Source organism: Patiria miniata, unplaced genomic scaffold, assembly GCF_015706575.1.
Source record: "Patiria miniata isolate m_02_andy unplaced genomic scaffold, ASM1570657v1 HiC_scaffold_4, whole genome shotgun sequence".
NCBI classification, from domain to species: Eukaryota; Metazoa; Echinodermata; class Asteroidea; order Valvatida; family Asterinidae; genus Patiria; species Patiria miniata.
Genome location: NW_024037071.1, coordinates 7,966,919 through 7,992,303, shown reverse-complemented (window position 1 = coordinate 7,992,303; position 25,385 = coordinate 7,966,919). Strand labels below are relative to the sequence as shown.

Sequence of the window (25,385 nt, the reverse complement as noted above, 5' to 3'; positions counted from 1 at the left end):
TGGAAAGCTTTTCTCTATAATTTATTGGCCCGCAACCTTTTGTAGACCGTGCGCGCCAATAAATTTAACATTTGTGATGATCAATGCACAATACTGAGGCCTAAACATATCAGGCCGCCACTATGTTATTCCTGTTCCAGCTGTGCAATTATCGAAATGTCATTGGGCCTGTCTTTGTTATCACAGGGATATTTATAAAGACAGTCGAGGGAGAGAGTGCTCTTTTTGAAGCCAAAAGGAACCCAATTTAAGCAACTGCCATCCTTTGAAGAGTTTGCAAGTGGATAGTCAAACTGCTAACTGCGATACTGCACGTCACCTGCCAGAAAGAAAAATCCCCTTGGATGATATGTTGAAAGGCTTTTATATTGAACGTCAGCCACCAGAAATATTTTAAGGTAAGTTACATGTAGCTGTTCATTCCCATTGAATTATTAACTACAGGTAGAACGAAGGGTCGAAATTCTGCACACTTGCCTGCGAAAAACGAATGCTCTTTGGACAATGTGCAGTATGGCTTAAATTTATTGTGTTGCCATATGTGTGCGGAATGTTATACAACATTTAGCTTTTACTGTAATTTTTAGAAATGGATGGATTTGGGGCTTATTATTCCATAGCAAATTTTGTTTCATTGATCTGTTTATAGTTTTGTGTTTATCAATGCTGGAAAACCCAGAAAAAAATGCTGCTGTTGTTGTCTTATTCCCTGACCCTACTTTGGACGAAACGGAGCAATTTATAGACGTCGGGGGAATTGTCAGGTCAGGGAACCAGACTAGCTGGCTTGCACCCGTTTACGGACGTACGTAACCGATTGCAAACAAAATGTAAAATACACTTTACTAAATTTGGGAAATTGGGGACAGAATTTGAAGGGAAAAAAATCCTTGTTTTCCAACGATTGTCAGCCAACCATCTTTGGAAATTGATACAAAAATTCAAATTTTCTTGAAAATGACAGCAAACAACGTGCCATGATTTCACAGGATGCTTGAGACTATTATTCACTTACAGTCAAGTAAGGTATTTCATAATAATTTGGTAGTTTTATTTTTTGATGTTTGCAACTGTTGTATACATGTACCTTTAAGTTCCAAGGATGACAAGTTATAGCTGTTCATTCCCCGTGAATTATTAACTAATATGAAGGGCCCCCACAGTTGCCTGCTAAGAAATGCCGTTTGCTTGGATGATATGCGGAAAGGATGATGTATTCCGTGTGCCTAAAGGCTGAAATTAGCCACCAGAAACAAATATAGGCTGGGAAGTTAGACGTTCGTGTCTGTTGAATGATTAACTACTACGAAGGGCCCTCGTGCTGATCAATTCACACGGGTGGCACGCGTGGCGCTTTTGATATGTACACAAGTATACAAAGCCAGCAGTCGATAGTCACACTGAGCAAGGTCTAACTCGGTTGTAGCAAGACTTAACGAGCCTTTGGAAAATCGTAATGTGCAGCAACGCAGCATTTATTGCAAAAAGTCTTTTACATTCATTGTACATGAACATCAGGGAGTTTTTTGAGGGGGCACTTTTTTTATGAAGGTATTGAAACGACACATCAGTGACAACATGAGAAAACATTAAATGGCAACAGACACTGATAATGTTCAAAGATAGCTTTTATCAGCGGCATACATAACATACATTATGTCAAGGTCTACAAAGAGCTATTGTTTGGTATAGAGATTTGCTGTTAAAGTTAAATAAAGAATGAGTACCTTACATGTACATTTAAGTCAATAAAGTTAGATCAACAACGCTGAACGCAAGTTTCATAAGAAATTATATTTTACCTTCTTGAAGGCATTGTGTCCCCCTAAGAAAGGTTTTCAAAGGCAAAATAAATTAGTTGGAAAAAAAACCTTCCAAGATGATGATGGCCGATTTAGGCAAATACAGTGAGTGACCCCACCCCCTTGATTTGCATTGCAAATTGCATTGCAGTTTTAACTTTGTGCTGCACAGAATTTCACAGATTACTATAAAAATGTACTTTTGCTATGCAAAGTAGGCTATGCAGAGCTGTTAATTTTTACCTAAAGCTCTCATTCAAAATAAAAACTGTTAAACAAACATTTGTAATTTGTAACCTGATTTGGGAGCATTACAACAACATTTTTTTCGTAGCTATCAAGAATAAATCTGATAAAACAGAAAGCCTGTGACCCAATTGATAAACCACCAAAGTATGTTGTCATCCTCAGAAGTTAAATAATAAAACTGAAGAAACGATCGTAACCCGGGTTGAAGTGAAGATGATCGCCACGTCTACTTGCCTATCAACTGTGTCAGTGAAACAGATTGTAGATTTGTTGGGTTTTATCAGCGATTGTTTACTGATCATAATACCTTGTATTGACTGCTTTTGTCAACAGCTTGACCGATGGAACAGTGCTTGTCCATCACTAGGTGAATGGGACCGGTCCATCACTACAGAGTTTTGTGCAGCTCGCTGTCATTAGCTGTTGGGAACTACAGGGCTCTGGAAGCTCCGAGATGGGTGACCGTCGGTATTTTGTCGGCCGTAGTCCAGATGATCAGTTGAGGGAGAAAGCCCGGGCCTTACAGCTTCTGAGGGAGACTAATCCGGAGTTCAGCCCCAGAAAACAGGTCTGTATAGACTTGCTATGTATACGTGAACTGCATGAGGTCAAAACACATGTTCAGAGTCGAGTTGTGCCCAGCCAAAGTATACCAAAGATTTGGATTAGGAACATAATAATAATATGTTACCCTGGATTGGACATTTGGGAGACATCCCCGTAGACTTGTGCACACAATTTTTCAAACTTCAATGTGCCCTAACCCAATATTCCCTTGTCCTTTTTCCACGAATTTCGGTATGTTTACTAATTACACCACTCGTAATTGCGACCATAAAATTGTGCCTCTAAAGGGGGGCTGTAACATTAGGGAGACATGAAAATGTCTCCCTAATGACCGATGTCTCCCATCGTGCAAAGAAATTACGATACCGCGTCTCCTTAATGGTACCATTACACGTATAATAAATTTGGGAAGCTAATCAGCCTAACTGGCAGCTGAGAAGCAGAATTGCGAATGCGAAGGATGTGGCTACAACGTGGTCGAGCCGTACTTAATACCAGTACTTCATGCGCAGGTTGTCAAAGAATCAACTGTTAAGACTCAATTTAGGACAATTTTCGTTAGAACAAGTTCATTTCTAATTTGGCGAAGCTGTGAGTGGGTGCACGCAAGCATTGAAACAAGCACACGTACGCGCGTGTGGCTTCGAATTTGAAACAAGCACACGCGCGTGTGGCTGCTATAATTTGTTGGATCACTGTGTGTGACATCGCGTAGCTGCAATCGGCTGAATTTAGAACGTGTCCCGTAAGCTGGTTTCGGGCGCAATTCAAAACGTGACTTTGCAACTTTTGAATTAAAATCAAGATCTTGGAAAATTGTTTTCTCAGAATATACAGCATTCACTGAGCTAACACTTGTTAAGCACCCGCCTTTAGATTTTGAGCACCTTGTTGCTTCAAACGAAAAAAATGCACAAATGACAAATGATACCTTTAAATGAACCATGTAGGACAAAAGGCATTCCCTTTTCATTTTTCGTCCCCCCCCCCTCGCTACTTATGATCTGACAGCTCATATTTACAAATTTGGAAGCTGCAGCCCCCCCCCCCCCACCACCACCACAAGTGTCTCTTCCATAATGTAGGTCATCAAACCTCAGTTTGCAGAATTCTGAATAGCACACACACTTGGTGTGTTTCTCCATGGACGCCGGTTGCCACTTCATCACACAGATCAATAAACAAGGGCAGTCGCTGATTGCTTGTTGGCCTAAATCACCCAGCACATCGATCTTAGGCAGGTTGCAGCCACCACAGCCGACAATATGTACAGCCGAGCTCTCAATCGATATCCCATTGTTGATGAGATCCCTCCACGGAAATCAGACAGTACGGCCTGATATTAAGACGACCCCTGTGCAGCAAATGCTTTTTGTATAGAGTCAACAACTGCGCTGCTATTTATAGTTTGATTTAGGGCATCAAAATAAACACAAATTTGTTAAACAGAGCTCTGTTTATTTTGAGTTGTTTAAAGCGATTTTTTGAAGACGTGGGGAATTTTTTTCAAGGTTTAAGCTCCTAGAATGCATTTTATGTAAGCTGAAACAGCTGTGTACAGAATGCGCAGTGTGCTGTGGAGGTGTTTCGAAAAATGATGCCTTGGTGGGTGGAGACTAGGGTATAATACGGAACAAAAGATTGTAAAGGCCTCCACATGGCAATCTCTAAAGGTGGATAGGTCTCCACAAGGATTTCACGAAATATTTGGATTTAACTCCAAAACTAGGAATTTCGAAGGTGCATGTACATTAGAACATGTACAATGTATACTCATCCATTGCAAATTAAAGTATTTTATGTAAAGGATATTTTGTCGGAATTCCAACTTTTTAGGTTATTGTTTTTATTTACATCCATGACCAAAACAAATTCTTCAGAGTGATAACAGAAATGTCTTCTTTTTTGGGGGCAGATGTACATGTACATAACGGTACATATGTAATTTGTAAATGGTTTAATTTATAACAAACTTTCATGCTCAATTATAAATGGTTGATTAAGATTTAAACAGAAAGATTTCGTTCCAAAGTTTAGAAGACTGCAGGTTTAAATCTTTGAAAGCAAGCCTTAATTTGGATGACCCTTTTGATCTGAAGTTGATTAAAACCTTCGGCTGTTTCTATTTTTACATGATCTATCTAGGGTTACAGCAGTCCTGCGTCCATCAAGCATAATGACATCCTCACCAAACCTTACTCCCCTGCAAGCCAGGGTCCTCCCCAGAGGCTGACGTGGTCTCAGGAGAGACACCGACTGGCCAGGGAGAAACAGAAACTACAGGAAGAGCAAGAGAGAGTCATGCAGGCCAAGAAAAGATGGAGCATACCGTCACATTATAACGTGTTAGGTAAAGAATAGTCAGGGTCCAAGACTGACTGGATTTGGATTTTTGCTTCCTAATGCATTTTGCTTCCTAAAACGAGTTCCTAAAACGAGTTCCGTTTTTCCAGTGCGAACTCAGAAATTTGAGAAAACACAAAAAAATTTGGACCAAGACTACGGTAGGTTAGGAAAGGAATGGGGAGAAATATGAACAGACAGAAAGACAGCTGGCCTTACTGACAAACTGACAGACAGAATGGTCAAGATTAAACAAAAAAATTAATATACATGTACCATACATATTTGTTTTACAGGCACAGTTGCATTGTACATGTAGTGTGATGTTGTTGTGTAGTGTGATACAAGAAAAATGTTAACTAGATGTGGACAAAAACAACAGAAAACAATTTTTTTTCAACAATTTTTTTTTTATTGATACTGAAGTGTAATTTTGAAACCAGCAGACTTCCTGTCATTTGTTGTTCCTCCAGATCCTATTGAGAAGCGACCCCATAGTAACGAGGAACGTTGGAAGTCGGACATTGCCGACCTCATCCTGAAAACACAGGAGCAGTTACCACAGATGATAGTCAACCTGCAGAAGATGAAGTAAGGATACAAGAAAACTTGAATGATAGGCCGTCCCGCTTTTGTAGTTTGTAAGATTTCATGTCACTAAAAGTTCCACTAATTTCTGTTTTGCCATTTTCGAGTGTATTTTGGTGCCTTTTTTGGTTCTATGCCAATCTGAATGTCCATATTCATAAGCACAAGTTTCATGTCCTTATTTTTTAACAGCTATTTCAGCACCAAAAGTAGCCAGAATATTGGATATTTTGCTGTATCGTGAATCATATTTTCCACTGTGATTTGTTGTGTCAGAACGTACATGGCAGTACGCCAACGAGCAAACTTTTCTCACAAATGTTTTCAATGAGCTGATTTTTGGGTTCACATTTTCAACAGAATACCCCCAAACTGAAAAGTGTCTCCCTGAAATGACATCACAGCAACAGCACCCTCAGCCGGAAAAGCACGGAAGATTTAAAATGTTCAAAGAAGTGCGCTCTTCAATAAAATTAACCAAAAAGGGATGTCAAAATAGTTTGTTCATACATTTAAGAGGAGTTTAAAGTTGCACAAAATGTGTTTCGTGCAAAAAGTCGTCTCATGGACCTTTAACTCGTATGCTATTTTGTTATCTTACTTGAAGGGAGGAGCTTGACAAGGACAAGAAGGCGGTGGAAAATCGCGACTTTCTCCTAGCAGCACCCAAATCTTACAAACCCTGGCAAATGGCTGATTACTACCTGGTAAGATGGAGTGTTTGTAATTACATGCACATGAGAGTCAGTGGTTGTCATGAACGTTTGCTGTTGTGGTCAATACTGTTGCTATTTTAACAGGGTTTCTTCCTAGTTTTCCCAGTTTTTTACCTTCCTCCTATTTTTCCTATTTTTTTCTTCAAATTCCCAATTTTTCCTACTTGTTTTGTCTCACAACTCTGAAAAAAATGATAGCGCATTGAATACTTTTCATATAAATGTAAATCACGCAATGAAGAGCTTGGGTGCAGGAGTACTGCAACTGTACTTCCAAGAGCTTAGTTGAGGATGGAGCACAAGTGTTGTGAGTACACAACATGCCAAATGAGGCTTATGATGATGTGGTCATGGGTGAGCATCAATGAAAACTACTCCTGAAAGCCTGCAAAAGTCCTACTTTTGATTTTGTCCTCCAAAGTCCTACTTTTGTCTTCTTCTTTTTTTGGATTCTACTATTCTCCTACTTTTTCACCTGGGTCTGCATTTTTTTGTACCACTTCAACAGGTGAGGGATGTGCTGTTAGATCTTGTCGATGATGCGGTGGAGATAAGCGAGAGCAAACCCAAGCCCCAGCCCTTCCAAGACAAACTCCAAGAGTATCCTCTGATGAGTAGAAAAAAAGAGTTTGTCTAGATTACTTGGCCGTGGCCAAAGCCGCTGGCTCCAGACAAGTAACAGTGATAATAATATTAATTATTATACAATTATTGCCTTTGTTCATCAGGCCATGAGACCATTTTTTTCTGCATCAGCTCGAGCCCAGTGCAGTCAGGTCTCTAACTTCACAGGTACCCATTTATGCTCCTGGGTGGAGAGAGGCAATTGTGGTAAAGTGTCTTGCCCAAGAACACAAGCACCATGTTCCCTCCCAGGGTTTGAATCCAGATACCATCACGTATGAGTGGAACACCATAACCATTTGACCGCGCAGCTCCAAGTACCGTAATCTGGGCGGATTTGTGATGATGTCACAGAACACTTTTTTTTTTTGCACTGTGAATTTGTAAGTGTTGAACTCGGGCAAAGTTTGTAGCCTAAACTGCACAATAGAGGCTGTCAGAAAAGGGCTCATCAATGGTGGATATAAGTTCAGTACATATCACCATGTACATGTATGTTCATGGACATATCACCACTGAATTATTAAACAGCAACAGGATTGGACACTTTTTGACCACTGTTTTTCACCAGCCCCGTGGACCGGGGACACTGCATGTGCGTACTGGTTCTCGCGCGTATAACGTTAAGTCCGCATGATTTATTTTGTTCTAAATGTACACAAAGGCATAGCGTCATCGTGTGAACGTCAGGCGTTATCGGCAAAGCATTCAATGTCCTTCCAGTGGTCTCCCCAACTCTTCCTTTCTTACCATTGAGGAGCCAACACGCAGATTTATTTATATCCTGCGGGCTTATCTAACACAATTTACATCTAGTGCTCATTTTCCGGTCGGAAACACTTCTGCCCCCGACCTTTAGAAAATCTAGGGTTAGCAGTTAGCACTAATCAATCCTAATCACCAGAAACGAAAACGGATCAATAAAACGGCTTTTCTTGCTCAGACCACTGCCTGCAATAGCCCACACAAATATAGAGTCGTAGAACGCCTGGCACATTATTGTGTTTATGGCCTGATAAAGAGTTAACTAATTTAATGTTTTTATGCATGTACAAATAGACACTGTGTATTCCATGTGTGTGTTTATTTGAGAACTAGGTCAATAAGACTACAGAAAAGGTGAACCATAAAGATGTTTTCGCAAACTATAGTTTCACATTCGTGAATCTACAGTTGTGGCCTATTATGAACATAATAGCAGAAATAATGCTTGAAAATTGTGCGGAGCAAAAGTCAGCTGGGAAATGATCACCAGCAATACGCATAGCATGACATTTTGACTAGTAACCTTTTAGCTCATTAAGCCTTTTCTTTGCAATTTTAACTGGAAAACTTTTAAAAAAAACCCAATAAGCCCTGCATGAAGTGCTTCCCATGTCACACGAGCGAGTTTGCATTTATTAGCTAGGCCCTGAAAATGTACCAAACCGCAAATGGAACCACAATGTCATCGAAAAATTGTTGTCTGGCAAAATGGTGGCACCCTACATCATGGGCGTCGCCAGGATTTTTTCTAGAGGGGGGCAAAAATTTTTTTTGCCAAAAATGCTTGCATTTCTCAACATATTCTCGATTTATCAGTTTTAGAGGGGGGCAGGGACATTTTGCCCCCCCCCCCCAACTCATTAAATTTACACCACTTTGTCTTCGCGCCTCTTTCTCTTTTCTTTTTTCTCTTTTTTTTCTTCTTCTTCTTTTTTTTTTTTTTTGGTTTTCCAGGGGGGGGGGGGGCAAGTGCCCCCCCTTGCCCCCTCCTCGCTACGCCCATGCCCTATATGTCAGTCGTATAAGTGTCACTGCTTTGAAATCCTCATAAATTGATTGCGACTGGAATTGAATTTTTCCAGTTTATGAACTTACTTGAGATGTTGAGAGCAGAAAGTTACAGCTCAGACAGAACTTAATTTATAGTTTGTGTCTGCCATTCTTTTGGAAAAAAAAATATTTTCGGCTTTGTTTTCACCCACTTGTTGGAACCTGGCAAACGTTGGCAAATGATATAGCATTGTTCACGTAAGTGGAACATACACGTTATTCTCTAGGTATGGGCTATCCTTGTGTTCTTCAATCGTTTTAATTTCTTTCATCCTTTCAAGGTGACTAATTAGTGTTGCATATAATTTGGCATTTGTTTTCCTGAGCCGATATTTTGTTACCCAGCCAAGTTGTCTCAGCAGCTATGCGAGAAGTGGATGCGGTTCGGCAGCAACAGTGTCAGGAGAGGGCGGTACAACTGCTCGCAGAGGAACTTATTTTGGAGGTACAGCCAAAACTTAGTGCATTTTTTTTTTCGAACCATTTTCTTCAAAATTCAAACATAAACATCTTTTTAAAAAAGTTTGTCGTAAATTTTTTTTTATTGGAATTTTACCCGTTAGGATAAAATTCAATAAGCCAGTTTTGTATTTGTCTAGGTCAAAGGTCATTTGGGGAAAACAAATCGCTGACATGATTTTACATATTGTTACACGATGTCTTGTGAATGCATGTTCTGCTTAACACGCAAGCGTCGTGCGCCCGTCTCCCAGCACGATCATGCGCCTTCGATGAGCGTTCGATCAGCCCGAGTGACCCGCGACCCATAACATTGTGCGCATACGCAGTTGAAACACCGAACTAGCTTATTATTGTGGCATTGAATTTAAATGAAACAAATTGAATAGAAGTACCTTTGAAAATTGAGAATGTATTAAAAAATGTTTTAAAAACAATTTATGTTTTTTGAAATTGTTCCTCCCCTTTCTGTTTTAGATGACCAATGTTGTAGCCAGACAAACAGCAGAGGAATACCTCAGCATAGAGCACTATGCATTAAGCCTGAAACAACAACTTGTTATGCAGTCAGCAGAGGTCGGTTGAAAATTAACTTTTGGGCGTTTTAATATTCATTTATTATTAGCTTATTTGTGGCACAGATTCAGTCTCATGGTTGGTATCAGCACATATGCGCTGTTTCCCTGTCATTTTCCTTTGCACTCCCAAAGCAGTGTATGTTACTGGCCCTGTTCTGAATAGTGGAGTGAAATAAATCAAAGTAAAATGCCTTGCTCAAGGACGCGCAGCAAGCATTGTTTTCCACACTGATTCCAACCCTCATTCACGAAGCCACAACTAGAAGTTCTGCATACACGGTGGGAAAGTGATTAGCTCACCCGGATTGACTCTGGTTAGCCCCGTGCCGTTCAATTAGCTCTGATGTCATTCTCGGGGCTCACCCAGGCCAGCCACCACAGACCCTGCTCTTGGAGCAGAGTCAGTGTTGGAAATACGTCGCATGCACGCGATGTTCTTTCAAAGAAATGGACAAATATGGCAGCCGGACAGTGGAAAAGATCCAGTGGACCCCAAAATCAACTTTATTTGAAGTCTAAACATAATTATTTATTGATCTCACTGCGACTTTAGAGGCCGCTAATTCCAGCCTGACTTGACAGAGAAGCAGTAAATCTCAAAGTAAGGCCATGAAGGAAGGAATGGTAAAACTCAGTCCGAAAAGGGCGTTTGTGTCAATGACTACGGCCGCGGTAACGAACATCATGTGGAAATCATGATGGCCCGCATTTGAGTGTTCGATAAGGTGCGGCTCTCGTGGCTAACCCGTCTGCCTTTTCCCGAGTCGATCTGGGTGAGCTACTCCAATGCACCCTAAGAAGCATACAGCATTCATATAAACATCAGCAGGGGCACTTCTTTGTGTATTTCTGTAATATTGTTTTGTTTCTTCTAAGGCTGCAGCAACAGGGACTCCTACGGGGAGAACTGAAGAGGACCCAGCATACGATCTTGTCACTGACACTTACAATCAGATGACCAAAGATAGGAGCCAGAATAGGTAACGTTAAATATCTTCCATGGTTCCACAAATTGGTTGAAACGGCGTACTGATGTGGAGCAGTAAATAAAAACCTAGTCATGGTGACTGATTCGCTGAAAGTTATTGACGCGTTAAAAAAAAGGCAAAACCTATTCCGTGTGCAGACTGGAAAATGAGCCACTTCAATGAAAATGTGAAGCGATCAAGCTAAATGAGTCGTTTGTCGACCCCGGTCGAATTCTTTTTTATTACAGATTTGAAAAGAGCACAATCTCAGCATTAATGCTGTGAAATTGCAAGCTGATACCATCTTTAGTTTAAAAATTATGGAAGTCGGAACACCAAGAGATGTGATGAAGTGATGTGATGAAGTGGCCCTATTTTGGCCTGTATCTCCAAATGAAAATTCCCGACAAACGACTCATGTAGCTTGATCGCATCACAAATGGCATAACTCCTCACCACAGCCACTTATTTGAAAAATTCAAAATTCCTGTGGAAGACAAGGTAATGACCATCCATATGAAACACTCATTTTTTTTTTCTTAATATACTCTAGTTGCCACAAAAAATATGGTGAACTTGGGTCCAGATCGTTCTGACTCACCCTGTATATAAAGCTATTAAAGTAATTTTAAAGGTATAGTCCATCATTTGTGATTTGTGCATTTTGTTCGTTTGAAGCAACAAAAGTGCTCAAAATCTGAAGTAGGGTTCTGAACAACTAACCTGATGAACTTTCTGTCCAGCTTCAGCTGTATATTTCAAGAAAAACACCATTTTAGGATCTCAATTTCAAATCAAAAGTTGCTGAATCATGTTTTGAATTGGGCCTGAATTCAGCGTCCGAGACACGTTCTTACTGAGCCGAATGCAGCTTACGCAATGTCGGGCACTGATATCCGACGAATTATAGATGGCGCGCGTGCGTGTGCATCGTGTCAACGCTTGCGCGCACATCGCTGAATAAAGAAACGAACTACTAACTGAAATTTCCAACGGTGCCGTCTTAAGAAGCATCGTTGGAAAAGCCTTCTTACGTTGATTTCTTGAAAATGACAGCATGTCAGAAAGAATAATTTCACAGGGAGTTTAGTTCCCTTACTATCTTTTAGCCAAGTATGTTTTTCAACAATAATTACGCCAGTTACTTTTTGGATATCTGCAAATGATGGACTCTGGCTTTAAGCCTATTTTCAGAGAATGACTGAAGTCTTGTTGCTTTGCAGGAAAGACACATGGGCCCACAGCCAGAGACTGCACCTCCTACCGACACAGTCCAATCCAGAGCAGAGTGTGGTGTAAGTTCTTAGAGAGTTCATTTAAAAAGTTTATCTCTTTTAACAGATGTTGCCTGAAAAGAAGTCAAACCTTTATTGTCAGGTTTTGATCTTCAGTAACGTAACTGTCATTTTTGTTCCTTTTTTTTTAATCTGTAAAACATCTCATTTTAAAAAGCGCTTGTTTGCTCTTTTTAAAACAAATTCTGAGATTGAGACCGGAAAATGACTTAAAGCGAGAAGTAATTTCTGATATCAAGAAATTTAAGAAACTCAAGTTTTTTTTCTATTGTGGAAAGTCTGGCTCCGGAAGATTCCCCTCCACTGAACCTGCTGCATCTTCCAGTCAGGGTGGGCCGGCCACCAGTCCAGAGCCCCGAAATGAAGCACTTCAGGGAACAAGAGAGTGCTTACTGGAAGGTAAGGCATTGCAACAAGTGAAGCCACTTTGAATAACTTTCATGGGCCTCCAATATGGCCGCCGCTATGTGTAACTGAGACCACAGTATATGACATGACGACAAAGATCAACATTTACCACACGGACCTGGATATGTTTTGGCCTCCCAAGATGGCTCCCTAGTGACTTCAGCCTGAGATCTTGATGCGATATCTAAGTATGTTGTAGTGACGGGTTTGTAATTTTTACTTTCCGTACGAGAGGCATGAATGGCTGCTACGTAAAGCGCTCGCCTCTCACCTCTTTGGCCCTAGTTCGTTCCAGGCTGGGACCATGTGTGAGTAGAGTTGTTGGTTGGTTCTTTCCTGTGCCACGAGGGTTTTTTCTCCGGGCCCACCCTCCGGTTTTCCTCCCCCAAACACTTTCTATCTCTGGCTGTGCTCTGTGGTCATATATACGTTGTATGGCTGGCTGCCAAAGGGGCCTTTACAAGCCTGCAGTTCAACCACGTTGTAGCCGCGTCCTTCACAATTCAGCTTCTCAGCTGCGAGTAAGGATGATTAGCCTCCCAAATTATAACTATTGCCAACAGAAATCTAAAAGCACTTTAGATATAATCCCATGCAGCTTGAAATTTATTGTATTTCTTGTTGTTTCACAGTTACGTACCTTATTAAGAGCCCATGTTTACAAGTTGTTTGGAACAAAATTGTGATTTTTGGTGTTTTCTATAGATGTTTTCCACAGAGCAAGAATCCATTTTATTGACCAAGAAGGTACAGGGCGTAGCGACTGCCGCAATATCGCCGCACCATAGATTCCTGGCACTCGGGTGTGTGCGTGGTAAGATCAGAATAAAAATAGATCCACTGACTAATAATTTGTTTAGGCCAACAAAAAAAAGTCTCCGGTTTCTGGTATGGAGCTTGCCCAAAAAGTGGTGCGGCGACGCGGCTTTTTTTTTTTTTACCTGATTTTTTTGCTTCAAATGTCGGCTGATGACTGCAAATGGTGCCCGACTAAACTTAGTGCAAATATATGGGAGTCCAGAGAGGCCACATAAAGCTTATTCTCGACCATAACCCAATCTAAAAACACGTTAAAATTGTGCAGCAGCAGGATTCCAGTCAAACCAGTGAGTTTGGCGGTTTTGAGACATCATCTTTTATTGAAAAAAAAAACTTTTTCATTTTGCCGACGCGCATGGCTACGGCGACGCGCGCGCATACCAGAAACCGGAGACTTTTTTTTTTTTGGCCTTAGGAAGTTACTGTCAGTTTTGAAACGTAGCTCGGTTGCATATTTGTGTGTGTCCATCTGTCATTGCTGTGCTTCGCTTCATCAGTCAATGCTTTTTGTTTTGTGCAGGGGATGTGTTGGTCTACAACCTGAGCACTAGCCAGTTTCTTCCCATTCGCTGTATACAGAATGAGAGTGCACAGACGGATGCTGTCATACACATAGCGTGGAGTATGGATAGCAGTCGATTGATTACTGTCAACGAAACGGTAAGACCAACTAACAGATTGTACTCACCCCCCCCCCCATTCTCCTTAGGTAATATGCATACACTGGTTTGCAAGGATATGAAATAAATCAAAGTAAAATGCCTTGCTCAAGGACCAATGACATGCAGCCAGCATTGTTTTCAACACTGATTCCAACCCTCATTCTCCAAGCCACAACTGGAAGTTCTGCTTACAGATTGTACTCAAACCCCCCCCCCCCCCCCATTCTCCTTAGGTAATATGCATACACTGGTTTGCAAGGATATGAAATAAATCAAAGTAAAATGCCTTGCTCAAGGACATACACTCATACTCCTTAGGTAATACGCGAACACTGGTTTGCAAGGATATGAAATAAATCAAAGTAAAATGCCTTGCTCAAGGACATACACTCATTCTCCTTAGGTAATACGCACACACTGGTTTGCAAGGATATGAAATAAATCAAAGTAAAATGCCTTGCTCAAGGACATACACTCATTCTCCTTAGGTAATACGCACACACTGGTTTGCAAGGATATGAAATCAATCAAAGTAAAATGCCTTGCTCAAGGACATACACTCATTCTCCTTGGGTAATACGCATACACTGGTTTGCAAGGATATGAAATAAATCAAAGTAAAATGCCTTGCTCAAGGACATACACTCAGTCTTCTTAGGTAATACGCATACACTGGTTTGCAAGGATATGAAATAAATCAAAGTAAAATGCCCTGCTCCAGGACATACACTCATTCTCCTTAGGTAATACGCATACACTGGTTTGCAAGGATATGAAATAAATCAAAGTAAAATGCCTTGCTCAAGGACATACACTCATTCTCCTTAGGTAATACGCATACACTGGTTTGCAAGGATATGAAATAAATCAAAGTAAAATGCCTTGCTCAAGGACATACACTCATTCTCCTTAGGTAATACGCATACACTGGTTTGCAAGGATATGAAATAAATCAAAGTAAAATGCCTTGCTCAAGGACATACACTGGTTTGCAAGGATATGTTGTAAAGGACACACAACCAGTTTCTTCTGAATGTGTATTAACTTTAAAGGGAATATACATCATTTGCTTTTGCTGTAATTTTCAGAAATGGATGGAATTGGGGGGTTGGAAATATATAGCAAATATAGTTACACTGACTTTTTTGAGGTTTTGGGTTCGAAAATGCTATAAAAACCAAGAAAAACAATAATTTTCCTGTAGTCTGGTTCCCGGACTCCATTTAAGAAGAAACAGAGCAGTTTACATGCATTGGGGAATTGTAAGGTCGGGGAACCAGTCTAGCTGGCTTGTACCCGTTCATAGGTGTGTAATCCATTGCAAACTAGTGCGATGGTCAATTGGGGCCAGTATTTGGAAAAAAGCCAGTTTTTTCCAACGCTGGTCGGCCGATCAGCGTTGGAAATTGATACAAAAATACCACTTTTCTTGAAAATGACAGTATACCAGGTGCCATGATTTTACAGGATGCTTTACACTGTCATTCACTAACAGTCCAGCAAGGTATTTCAAAATGATTGGGTAGTTTTATTTTTTGATGTTTGCAAATGTTGTATTTTCCCTTTAAAGCTTCACTTTTCAGAGCTCCTCTAACCATCCTTCCCCAATCTCCGCAGGGCATCCTGCAAGTCTGGTCCATGTCTTCCGGAGGCGTCTCGCAGAAGGACATCAGGGACCTAGAACTCAAGACTCAGCCAGGGATGGCTGCTGCCTGCCAGCTGACTCAACTCCTGGCCCTCGATGCTGACAAGTCTGACTTCAACTTCAAGGAAGGTAAAAAAAAACTGGATTCGTGACTGTTTATCAAAAATGGCATACAGGAGAATTAAATTTTAAAATTGTTCTCCCTGTGCTCTTCAACAACAATGCAAGTGTTTAATTTTCATATTTTCCCGTTTTTTTGCAACCTATCTAAACTATCTTTTTTGCAACTTATCATTTTGGACAAACACCTAAGCATCCTATTGAAATAAAAGTGGATTTCAATTAATGTTGCAGGGCCTTTGCAAGAGACAGGGGCACAAACGTCTTCAGTCAGTCCAGAGATATCTGTCTTCCATCCAACTCACACATTGCTTGCCACACAGGTACAGAATATAGTCCTTTTAATTATACAGTAAATAAAGATGGCTGTTTCATTTAGAGTGCTTTGATTTTTAGTAGTAGTATGTGTTTTTTTGTTTGTTAAAATTGTTATACATTTTTATTCCATGGCAACAGAATTCAATCGTAGTTGGTCTTGAGAATGGTGATATTCTGAAGTGCAACAGTGCATCGACTGATGCTGACCAACCAAATATGGAAACAGCTTCGCATTCTCAAGTAAGTTTCACGATGTTGAGAATTTCCCCAAACAGTTGATGCTGCTTCGTGCTCAGTGCAAATGCGTACACGAATGCAGTGCAAATGCGTACACGAATGCAAGGTGTGAAGTGACATCAAGATTCCTTCAGCAAATTTGCAAGAGTCAAAGCACATTTCATCTCGGGTAAATTTGCTTTCACATTTGTATAAACTGACCAAAATGGGGATGCAGATTCTGCCGCAACCCTGGCCTTGTCACCCACCCCCCTTAAAAAACAAAAACTCCTCCACCAGAAAAAAAGGGTGCTTGCAAAACTAGCTTGTGCTTGAACAATCAAGAGGCACATCCTACAGTCTACAGCAAAAGAAGATTTCTTTTGATTGGACAGTCCCAACGGAATAAAACTTTCATTCCTAACTCTTCGTTTTGCAGGGAATCCTTTTAAGGCACATAGGGTCATTTGCATTTATCCCGAAAGTAACCTGCCAAATTATTATCAAAAAGATTACTTATTAATGATCGTACTGGCCCAAACACCTGATGAAATTAGTCTGTCTGGCTTGTTGTCATTTGGAAGAAACACGATTCTACCGCGATAGTTAAATTGCAATCCATAAGCAATAAAAATTGTTGGGTTAGGATGGATTCAGCGAAGTGCAGAAAGATAAAAAATTTTCTTTTCTTATTTTCCCCGCTAATTACAGGTGAATCAAGATGATCAGGTGAATTTCATTGGTGAGAATGTTCCCGCCGAGCTGTTCCGCTTTCATAAGTCTCCACTCATCTTCCTTGGCTTTGTGGGTTGCCATGGCGGCATGGTTTCCATGGATACCAGCGGGATGGTCTGTGAGTGGCAGTGCAGCAGGTGAGATAAACAAACAATTCTGAAATAAAGAAATAAATTTCAAGTTAACTAAGCATCCAGACTTTTAGAAATGTCATAAGTTTTAATTTGAATTTTTTTTTCTGTGGTGTAATCAAATATGCTTACTTGTTCTGTCTGCCAGAAATGAAGATATTCACATGTGGCTCCGTTTGAATGTCTGTTTTTGTATCAAATATTTGTTTTTGTTTTTCATCCATTTTATGTTGTTGTTTTTTTCTTTTAAATTTGGTGAGCAAAGTTTGTTGTGGAATTTTGTAAAACAAAAATGAAATTTAAAGGAAATGCGTATGCTGTGTAGTTTTGATAACTGGTCAGAATTTGCGAAGTTTTCATCATTGTGATTTTCTTTGCCGCAGAGAAACGTTCAGTCATTTTGGCTGGTATGAACCTAGTGCCAAGTACCAGTTCGAGCTGGCAGAGAGGGTGTACGCGCCACGGCCGGACGATGTTCCAAAGGTAAACAACAGTATGTTGGGTTTTTTATTTTCGGAAAGAATGAAGCGTGTCCTGAAAAGGATGATTTTTTTAAAGCACATTTGTGATGCGATCAAGCTAAATGCCTTGTTTGTCGGGAATTTTCATTTGGAGATACAATCTAAAACACGTTAAAATTGTGCAGCAGCAGGATTCCAGTCAAACCAGTGAGTTTGGCGGTTTTGAGACATCATCTTTCATTGAAAAAAAAAACTTTTTCATTCTGCCGACGCGCATGGCTACGGCGACTTTTTTTTTGGCCTTAATGGTTTTTTTTGCATCTGTTCACTGTAACAGATCCATTTTAGCGACGATGCGCTCACTGAGAAGAAGGTGAGCCGACAGGAGAGGCTTGCTGCGAGAGAGAAGGCCCAGCAGAGACTGGACAAGATACAGATGGAGGTGCTGTGGCACAGGGAAATGAATACAAGCTCCACAGTGGTAAGAGAAGCAGACAGTGACACAAACAAACAGACAGAACAATATGTAGGCCATCAGCCTGGGGGTTTGGCCAGTATCAAATCAGGGCATAAATGATTATAGTGCGCATGCGCAAGGTATACCGCCCCTAGAGTGGTAACGAGCATTTTGATGGACATTTTGAAAAAAAGTGATAACACCCAAAAAGCTGCCACCGCTGCAATGCTATCACATATTTTCCAACTCTGGAGGTGTATACCTTGCCAAAAATCGCTGACGATTATTCCCCTCATTTGATACCGGTGGCCAAAATTTTGGACCAAGGCCGATGGCCTAATGCAAAAGATGCCGACAGCCAAAACATAAAAAACCCAAAGAATCAGTGTTGTAATGAGTCGAGTCATTTTAAGGCAATGACTTGAGTTGAGTCATTCCAAGGCAGAAATATGATTCACGTTAAGGCCAGCACAGAGTTGCAATCAAGTGTGAAAGTGTTGCCTAGTGGTTAGGATTCATAATTCATGATCAGAGGGTCAGAGGTTCGAATGCAGCTGCTGGCCAAATATTGTGTCCTTGGGCAAGCCACTTCACCCCACTTGCCTCTCTGCACCCTGGACAGAGATGAAACTTTTTCGATTTTAATCGGAAAACCGACTTTTTGACTTTTCCAGCGAAATTTATGATTTTCTCACAATATGTCCTTCAACAGTTGATTTTGTAACGATTTTTCCACAAAATTTGATTTTTTTTAAACTATAATTTTTAAAATAGGCGATGAAGAGTCGATGAAATCAGCACATAAAAATTAATCGCGAGCGTAGTTTTAATCTCTTTCACCAGTCGCAAATTGAGTGTTTCTAAGGTAGAAACACCTAGGCCAATGCTGATCGGACCCTTTTCCGGCTGGAGAAAAGGGTAAACAGTCAACTCGCAAGCAATTTAAATGAACTTGAACAAATGCGTTCCATTCGTTCCCCACACATGCTAAATTGACGAGGCTTAAAACCAAATCCATGATGTTTTTCTTTGCGGTTTCAGCTCCAGGTCTACATGCCTAGTAAGGTGCAACAGGCGGGCAGTGTCTTCCATGGGATTGTCAGACACGCAACTATGGACCAGCTGCTCAAGCATTACACATACTTCTGCCGACCCGCTAAGGTATATGTGACACCTATTTCAATGTGTCATTCCAGAGTTGTACCGAACTAAAATCACACAAAAGATTAGAGTTAAGTTTGATGTTTGAAACAATTAGGAGCAACTACACTTGAACGATCAACTGTCACAGTCATTCAAAATGACCTAAAAGTCCAGTTTCTTGTAAATGTCTTATTCGTAGGTTTTATGCGCGGGATACCCTTCCATTTTGTCATGTTTCAGGTTGGAACTGCAGAGTAACATCTGTGTGTGCAAAAAAGGCTTTATTTTTGTACTTGACGTTTCAGAATTTCTGCAGCCGTGTTCTGAAGGTTCACCAATCCCCCTGTGGCATGAAGCTAGTTCTCATGGTTCTCTTCCCTGCATTTTCCCCAAAAGGTGGGTCAGAAAAGAAAAAGCCACATTGGTGAACAGTTCTTATAGTAAACAGTATCAATAAATCCCAAGTCATGTAAACAGGTTTTAAAATTCAGTCCCAAGCCAAGTCCTAGCTATTAAAATGAACACTAACAAAGGCATTCTTTTGTCATAGTTTGTCTTCTTCGTACTTTTGGCCTGACATATAAATTGAGTTTTGGCCTACTCATTCCAACTGCATAAGTAAACCAAGTTGCAACTTGGAAATCAGTATAATTCATGTGGATAGTTAAAGGTTGTTTTATGTATCTTCTTCCTCTAGGTCCGCACATCTCGTTTGTGGAACTGAACTTGAAGGAAATGCGCGTCGGCGAGATGCGCATTGATGTGAGCCTCAGCGAGGACGAGTATGAGAGATGTCTTAATGATGATGTCTGCAGCTTTGGGGTGCGTCTTCAGTTGATGTTATTTCTGTTTTGTCTTTATCCAGTAGCCTTTAAAATCATGACATCCCCTTTGCAGTACACTTGTACTTTTTCATGGAACCCAGGTGAGAATAGGGGATCTTATAATTATGTCATCTCCAACCTGGCTCCCATAGAAATACAAACATATAAACAAAGCATGCTTTCAGTTATGCCTCAGAGGCCACATAGAGTGCCCGTGGCCTCGTGGTCTGGAGCATTGAATTAATTCTGCAGGTTGTGGGTTCGATTCCCACCTGGGGTTGTGGTACGTGTGTCCTTGGGCAAGGCACTTTATGTTGAACTTCTCTTATGGGCTCCGTGCACAAGTACCCCCATCAACGGCCAGAAAAGGAGAGTTGGGGAGACCTAGACTGGTTTCCGATCCTTCCACTGCCTAATTTGAATGTATCCAAATTATTGGGGCGGGGATTAGTCTCATAGACCATCGCAAGTTTAATTCGAACGTATTCACGCCCCGACGACGTTTGGCGCTCACACGAAGATGCGCTGACGATGCCTGACACTCATGCAAAGTCTCGGTGGCTATATAACTTTTGCACATTCAGGAAGTCGTGCATACTTCGCACGCATACCAGTACACCCCATTATGCGCACACTGTATCCCATCCACAGAGCTCTTAAAAGAGGTAAAAACGCGCCCTCGTTTGTTGGCGCATGGAGCCCATAATGTGATCTAGGGTTGCGTTAGTTGCTGATGCAACACATACAAATGCCGCATCAATTCCGGAACTTCGGTCTGACCAGAGACCGACTATTTTTTTTTTGGCCTAATAATTATCGATTGTATTTTTTTGTTAAAAATTAAACTGGCAAAGTTTCTGTCTCTAGATGTCGCCAGTAGTAGCAGTCACCGGTACCTCGTACCTGGTGGCCTGCATCCTGGGCACGGTGCGCGTCTACTCCATGGAGACGACCTTTCAGATCATGGCAACCACCTTGGATAGCCAGAGCGGGTCAAAGATCAAGAGGGCATTCGCGGAGAGGTCATCCGTGCTGGTGTCTATGTCCAACGGAAACATCAACATCATAACTTACGCAGCGGTGAGCGTCTTTAATTTTTCGATCGAGGGAGAGGAGTGGGGAAGGGGGAGTCGACACCTTGATTTATCTCCGTTTCAGGCTTCAAATCTGGCTCATAAATCATCTAGAACATTGAAGTTAGAGTATATTATTTGCAGCGATCCAAAAAGTAACTGACAAAATTATTGTTGAAAAGCATACTTGGTTTAAAGATAGTAATGGCACTATTCTTTCTGGCATGCTCTCATTTTGAAAGGTCACTTCCAAACATCTGTTTAAAGATGCATTATTGGAAATTTTTGTTAGTATTTTTTTTTGGGGGGGGTAAATTTGGCAAAACCATAAAAGGGCGTGCGCAAGTGTTGACAACGCGCACACGTGGGCATGGTTTCTATAATTTGTCGGTTCAGTGCGTGACATTGTGTAGTTGCAATCGGCTTCATGAGAACGTTTCCCGGACGCTGATTTCACGTACAATGTAAAACATGACTTGGCAAGTTTTGAATTGAAATTGAGATCCTAGAATATTGTTTTCTCAGAATATACGTGTACAGCATTCACTGAGCTAAAACTTCAGCAGATAAGTTATAAGCCAGTTCGCGCCGGTTGACACATACGTGGGTGTATGCGGTATTCGGAGTGGATGACGGATAAACACGCAGGGAGCGAGACCGGAAATATCTGTCAGTGCCTGCTGGCAACGAGCAAGGCCGGAAATATGAGTGTGCTGCCCGAGGGTGATGGCTTCAACCAGCCTGGCTTGAGGAGTTGAGGTCAAGCGAAAAGTAATCCTGCGCCTTGTTCCGTTCTTTTCAATATAGTTCCGGCGTGTACTGGTTTAACGTTGTTTTCTGTTCGTCTTTTTTTTTCCCTTAAGAAATACAACTCAGTTGACGTCTTGCAATTGGGTGACAAGAACACTGTGAAGGCAAGACGACGGGTCTATGAGTCATTCTTGAATTGGTGAGTGTTTGTTTTTTCACTTCATGCTCGCAGAATTTCAATATGGGATGATGTACCATATTTGCACCGTGTACTTGGTATCTGACAGCCGTTGAAATCACCCAGGCAACTGATTTTCTTTTCCCCACCCCTTCTCCCCCCCCCCCCCCATCAGATTTGTTAGGTCAACAAAAGTGCCCCTCTCACGGTTATAAATGTGCCGCCTTGAGATGAAAACAAAACTGCCCCTCAAACGCACAAGTACATATATGAAAGCGTGCTCGCGCTACAAATGAAATTGTCTGCTCTCTTGTAATGCAAAACTGCCCCTCAAAAGCAGAAGTACCCCCTCTCGCATTAATAACAAGATTTTGCACCTTCTTGAATGGAAACTTACCCATTGAAGGCACAAATTGTGTCCTTCTCGAAATGGAAAACTGGCTCCTAAGAGAAATATAGTGCTCTTCATATAAAATGAAGTGGCCATCAAAAGCAACAGTGCCCCTCTCACAATAAATGGTCTCTACATAACTAGGTAAAGAAACACAAAGAGCAAGATGGACAACGTATTCATGATTTGTTCTTGGTCAAGGTTTATAGCGAAATGAACTAAACCATATGTTTTCCTCCACATTCACACCGACCGAAAATGCCCCTATTTCTGAGCAAGTGGGCCTCTTTGGTGGTGCCCCCAGTTTAAAAAGAGTTCCGTCGCCCCTGTTTGCTACTTCTTTAGTGAATATAATCATAAAAAAAATCAGCCTTCTTTTCTGCATGGAGCCAGTGATCAAATCCCATGTTCTCAATCCTTCTCCCAAAAATAAAAACAGGAAGAAGAAAAAATCTGAGGTTCCCCCTGAGCAGCAGCTCCGGCGTGGCGTTTGGACCATGGACGGCGACACGGACCGTAACGTGGAGCTGTTTGCCCGCAGAATGGTACTGCAGCTGGCCGACGTGGCAGTCTACATATCCGAGGACTTGGATGTGGACTCCAACCGATTGAAGCAGTTTTGGATCGAGGACAAGAACAAAGCCGAGAGCAATCTGCTGCAGAGAATTTTGGTGAGAGAAAAACCGTAAATCTCTTGGAGTCGGCATGTATGGGCCTTGACTCGTATCCACTATATCAATGGATGCCAGTTATCTATAATTTATGTGCAATATTATTGTGTCGATTTTGGCCAAGTAAAAGTGTAGCTTAAAAAGGTCCAGCCATGTGACCACACATTGGATGACCCAGAGCGTGTTGCGTCGATATTTCGATAGACAAACCACGCGAAATATAGATTTGTTACCCGAAGTTACACAATTGAGTGGTTTATTGTTATTATGTTTATCTTTAGAGCAGACACTGTTAGGGTAAGAACAACATGAATTCTGAGTAAAATGATGATTTTTGACTAAAAAAACAAACATCGTTAGATTGAAACAAACAGAAGGAAAGTGTCCCAGATAACGTCTCCATTTCAAAGCCGGGCATAGCGAGTTACGGTGAAGCCATTCATGTACAAACATGCACGTGTAGATGGCGTGACTAGCAAAATCAGGAACCTTGCTTAACTCGAACTCGGGATACCTCAAATGTTGTATCCATTCCCTTGAGATTTGACTTAACGAGAGTTTACTGGATGTGGAAATGCTTTTAGGGATGCCACGCCATGAAAAATACATATCCCGATTTAATATTTCTCATGGGACTTTCACAAATGAATAAATTATGTGGAAATGCGTAGGCGACGTGACACCCTGAAAAGTGTATTTCCAGATTGAGTATATTCCCATGAGACTTTGGGGGAAAATCAACCCGCCATAAGAAACAGTGTTACTATATGTTTCGGGCGTAGCACATATTGAAAAATATATCTGGAAACCCCAACACTGAGTGTAGAATGAACTAATTATTTTTTTTGGTTAAGAAAGTTTTCTTCCAAAATCTTTCAGCAGGGTAAAACCTGTTGAATGGGTTTATTTTTCCAGCAGAGCACAGACATGCATAGTCTGAGTATATCACCCGTTTTCCGATGGAGTCCTAGCCCTCTACGTAACCAACGTCTGATCTATGTGAGCAATGCAAATTTTATGCAACCCCGCTACGCACCAGCCAATCAGAGTTGATTGTAGAAATTGTGACGTCATTTCGATCAACTAAGCTGTTGAATGGTCAATTTGGCTGCCACGTTTTTGTAATACATTTACGGAACACCTGATAAAAGGCGCCCGCTGAATGGTCAGAATCTCGAGGTCACGATGCAGGCTTGTTTTGCATAATTAATCGGCGAATCTGCTCGCATATTCATTGACCCTTGCTGTGCAAGGGGGTATTCCATAGACTCGGACATACCAGTTTTACGCATGGTGACTTTGCTCATATAACTTGGATATTTTCAGGAGCAAAGGAGACAGAACTCGGCTAGCGGAAGTGATCCCCAGAGGTGAAGGACTTCAATCAGCTCTGTCAAAGCACTGCACCAGCCTGATCAAGACTGGCTACGAGCCTCATATTAGGAGATCAGAGACCAGACTCTAAGGGAGTAAGATGTAGTGTGATTTACTTGTGTTCCTGATTACAGAAGGAGCTCGTAAATGTAAACTGCTCCATCAAAGTGAGGAATAAGTCCCTCTGGCTGTTTGTGGTAACAGTTGCTCAATGCAAATGTAACTCTCTTACTCGGTCAAATGCAAATGTAACTCTTGTACATTATGTAAAGAGAAAAACAGCACAGGAAATTAAACAGTTGACTGTATTGCATTTCACTTGGTCTTGTTTAAATTGAAGGCTACACACTGGACAAGGCCCTCATGCATCCATGCACGAAGGCAATACCGCATCATCCGCATGTACGTTTTTATATTTAAAGGTAGGGAAGATCGATTGCCATTTGTGCATTTTTTTCGTTTGAAGCAACAAAGGTCCTCAAAATCTAAAGAAGGGTGCTTAACAACTGACCTGATGAAGTTTTAGCTCAGTGAAAGCTGCGTATTCCAAGAAAACAATATTCTAGGATTTCAATTTCAATTTCAATTCAAAAGTGGCAGAGTCATGTTTTGAATTTTGCCCCAAATCAGCTCATTCAATCAATTACAGCTACGTGATGTCACGCACTGAACCGAATACTAGCAACCACGCGCGCGTGTGCGTCGTGTCAGCGCTCTCATTCACAGATTCGCCGAATTACAAACCCAACTACATGTACTAACGGATATTTCTGGAAAAAAAGTGCCACTTGACGCATCTTAGGAAATTGCCTTCTTGTATTGTTTTCTTCGAAATGACAGTATGCCAGAAAGCATAATTTTACAGGGAGTTTTGGGCCATTGCTTTCTTTAAACCAAATAATTTTTTTCAACAATAATTTTGTCAGCTACTTTTCAGATAGCTGCACACAAATGATCTACTCTGCCTTTAAAGGGAATATACATCATTTGCTTTTGCTGTAATGT

At 41.1% G+C, this 25,385-nt stretch overlaps 1 protein-coding gene across 1 annotated transcript in view; it reads left to right on the top strand.

Moving 5' to 3' along the window:
* LOC119739953 overlaps positions 1 to 24,891 on the top strand; it is a 30,676-nt gene extending 5,785 nt beyond the window's left edge. The window contains exons 2-27 of the mRNA XM_038215111.1: positions 187 to 398; positions 2,385 to 2,619; positions 4,764 to 4,968; positions 5,435 to 5,552; positions 6,157 to 6,256; positions 6,774 to 6,865; positions 9,050 to 9,149; positions 9,641 to 9,739; positions 10,618 to 10,721; positions 11,933 to 12,004; positions 12,283 to 12,403; positions 13,118 to 13,226; positions 13,752 to 13,891; positions 15,511 to 15,667; positions 15,893 to 15,981; positions 16,115 to 16,216; positions 16,904 to 17,064; positions 17,442 to 17,541; positions 17,857 to 18,000; positions 19,018 to 19,137; positions 19,425 to 19,515; positions 19,817 to 19,941; positions 20,811 to 21,023; positions 21,880 to 21,965; positions 22,775 to 23,006; positions 24,333 to 24,891. Coding sequence (XP_038071039.1) covers positions 2,506 to 2,619; positions 4,764 to 4,968; positions 5,435 to 5,552; positions 6,157 to 6,256; positions 6,774 to 6,865; positions 9,050 to 9,149; positions 9,641 to 9,739; positions 10,618 to 10,721; positions 11,933 to 12,004; positions 12,283 to 12,403; positions 13,118 to 13,226; positions 13,752 to 13,891; positions 15,511 to 15,667; positions 15,893 to 15,981; positions 16,115 to 16,216; positions 16,904 to 17,064; positions 17,442 to 17,541; positions 17,857 to 18,000; positions 19,018 to 19,137; positions 19,425 to 19,515; positions 19,817 to 19,941; positions 20,811 to 21,023; positions 21,880 to 21,965; positions 22,775 to 23,006; positions 24,333 to 24,380 — 3,042 coding nt within the window. The 5' untranslated portion in view covers positions 187 to 398; positions 2,385 to 2,505 and the 3' untranslated portion in view covers positions 24,381 to 24,891. The remainder of the gene's footprint in view (positions 1 to 186; positions 399 to 2,384; positions 2,620 to 4,763; positions 4,969 to 5,434; positions 5,553 to 6,156; positions 6,257 to 6,773; positions 6,866 to 9,049; positions 9,150 to 9,640; positions 9,740 to 10,617; positions 10,722 to 11,932; positions 12,005 to 12,282; positions 12,404 to 13,117; positions 13,227 to 13,751; positions 13,892 to 15,510; positions 15,668 to 15,892; positions 15,982 to 16,114; positions 16,217 to 16,903; positions 17,065 to 17,441; positions 17,542 to 17,856; positions 18,001 to 19,017; positions 19,138 to 19,424; positions 19,516 to 19,816; positions 19,942 to 20,810; positions 21,024 to 21,879; positions 21,966 to 22,774; positions 23,007 to 24,332) is intronic.
* The last annotated feature ends 494 nt before the right edge of the window (positions 24,892 to 25,385 follow it).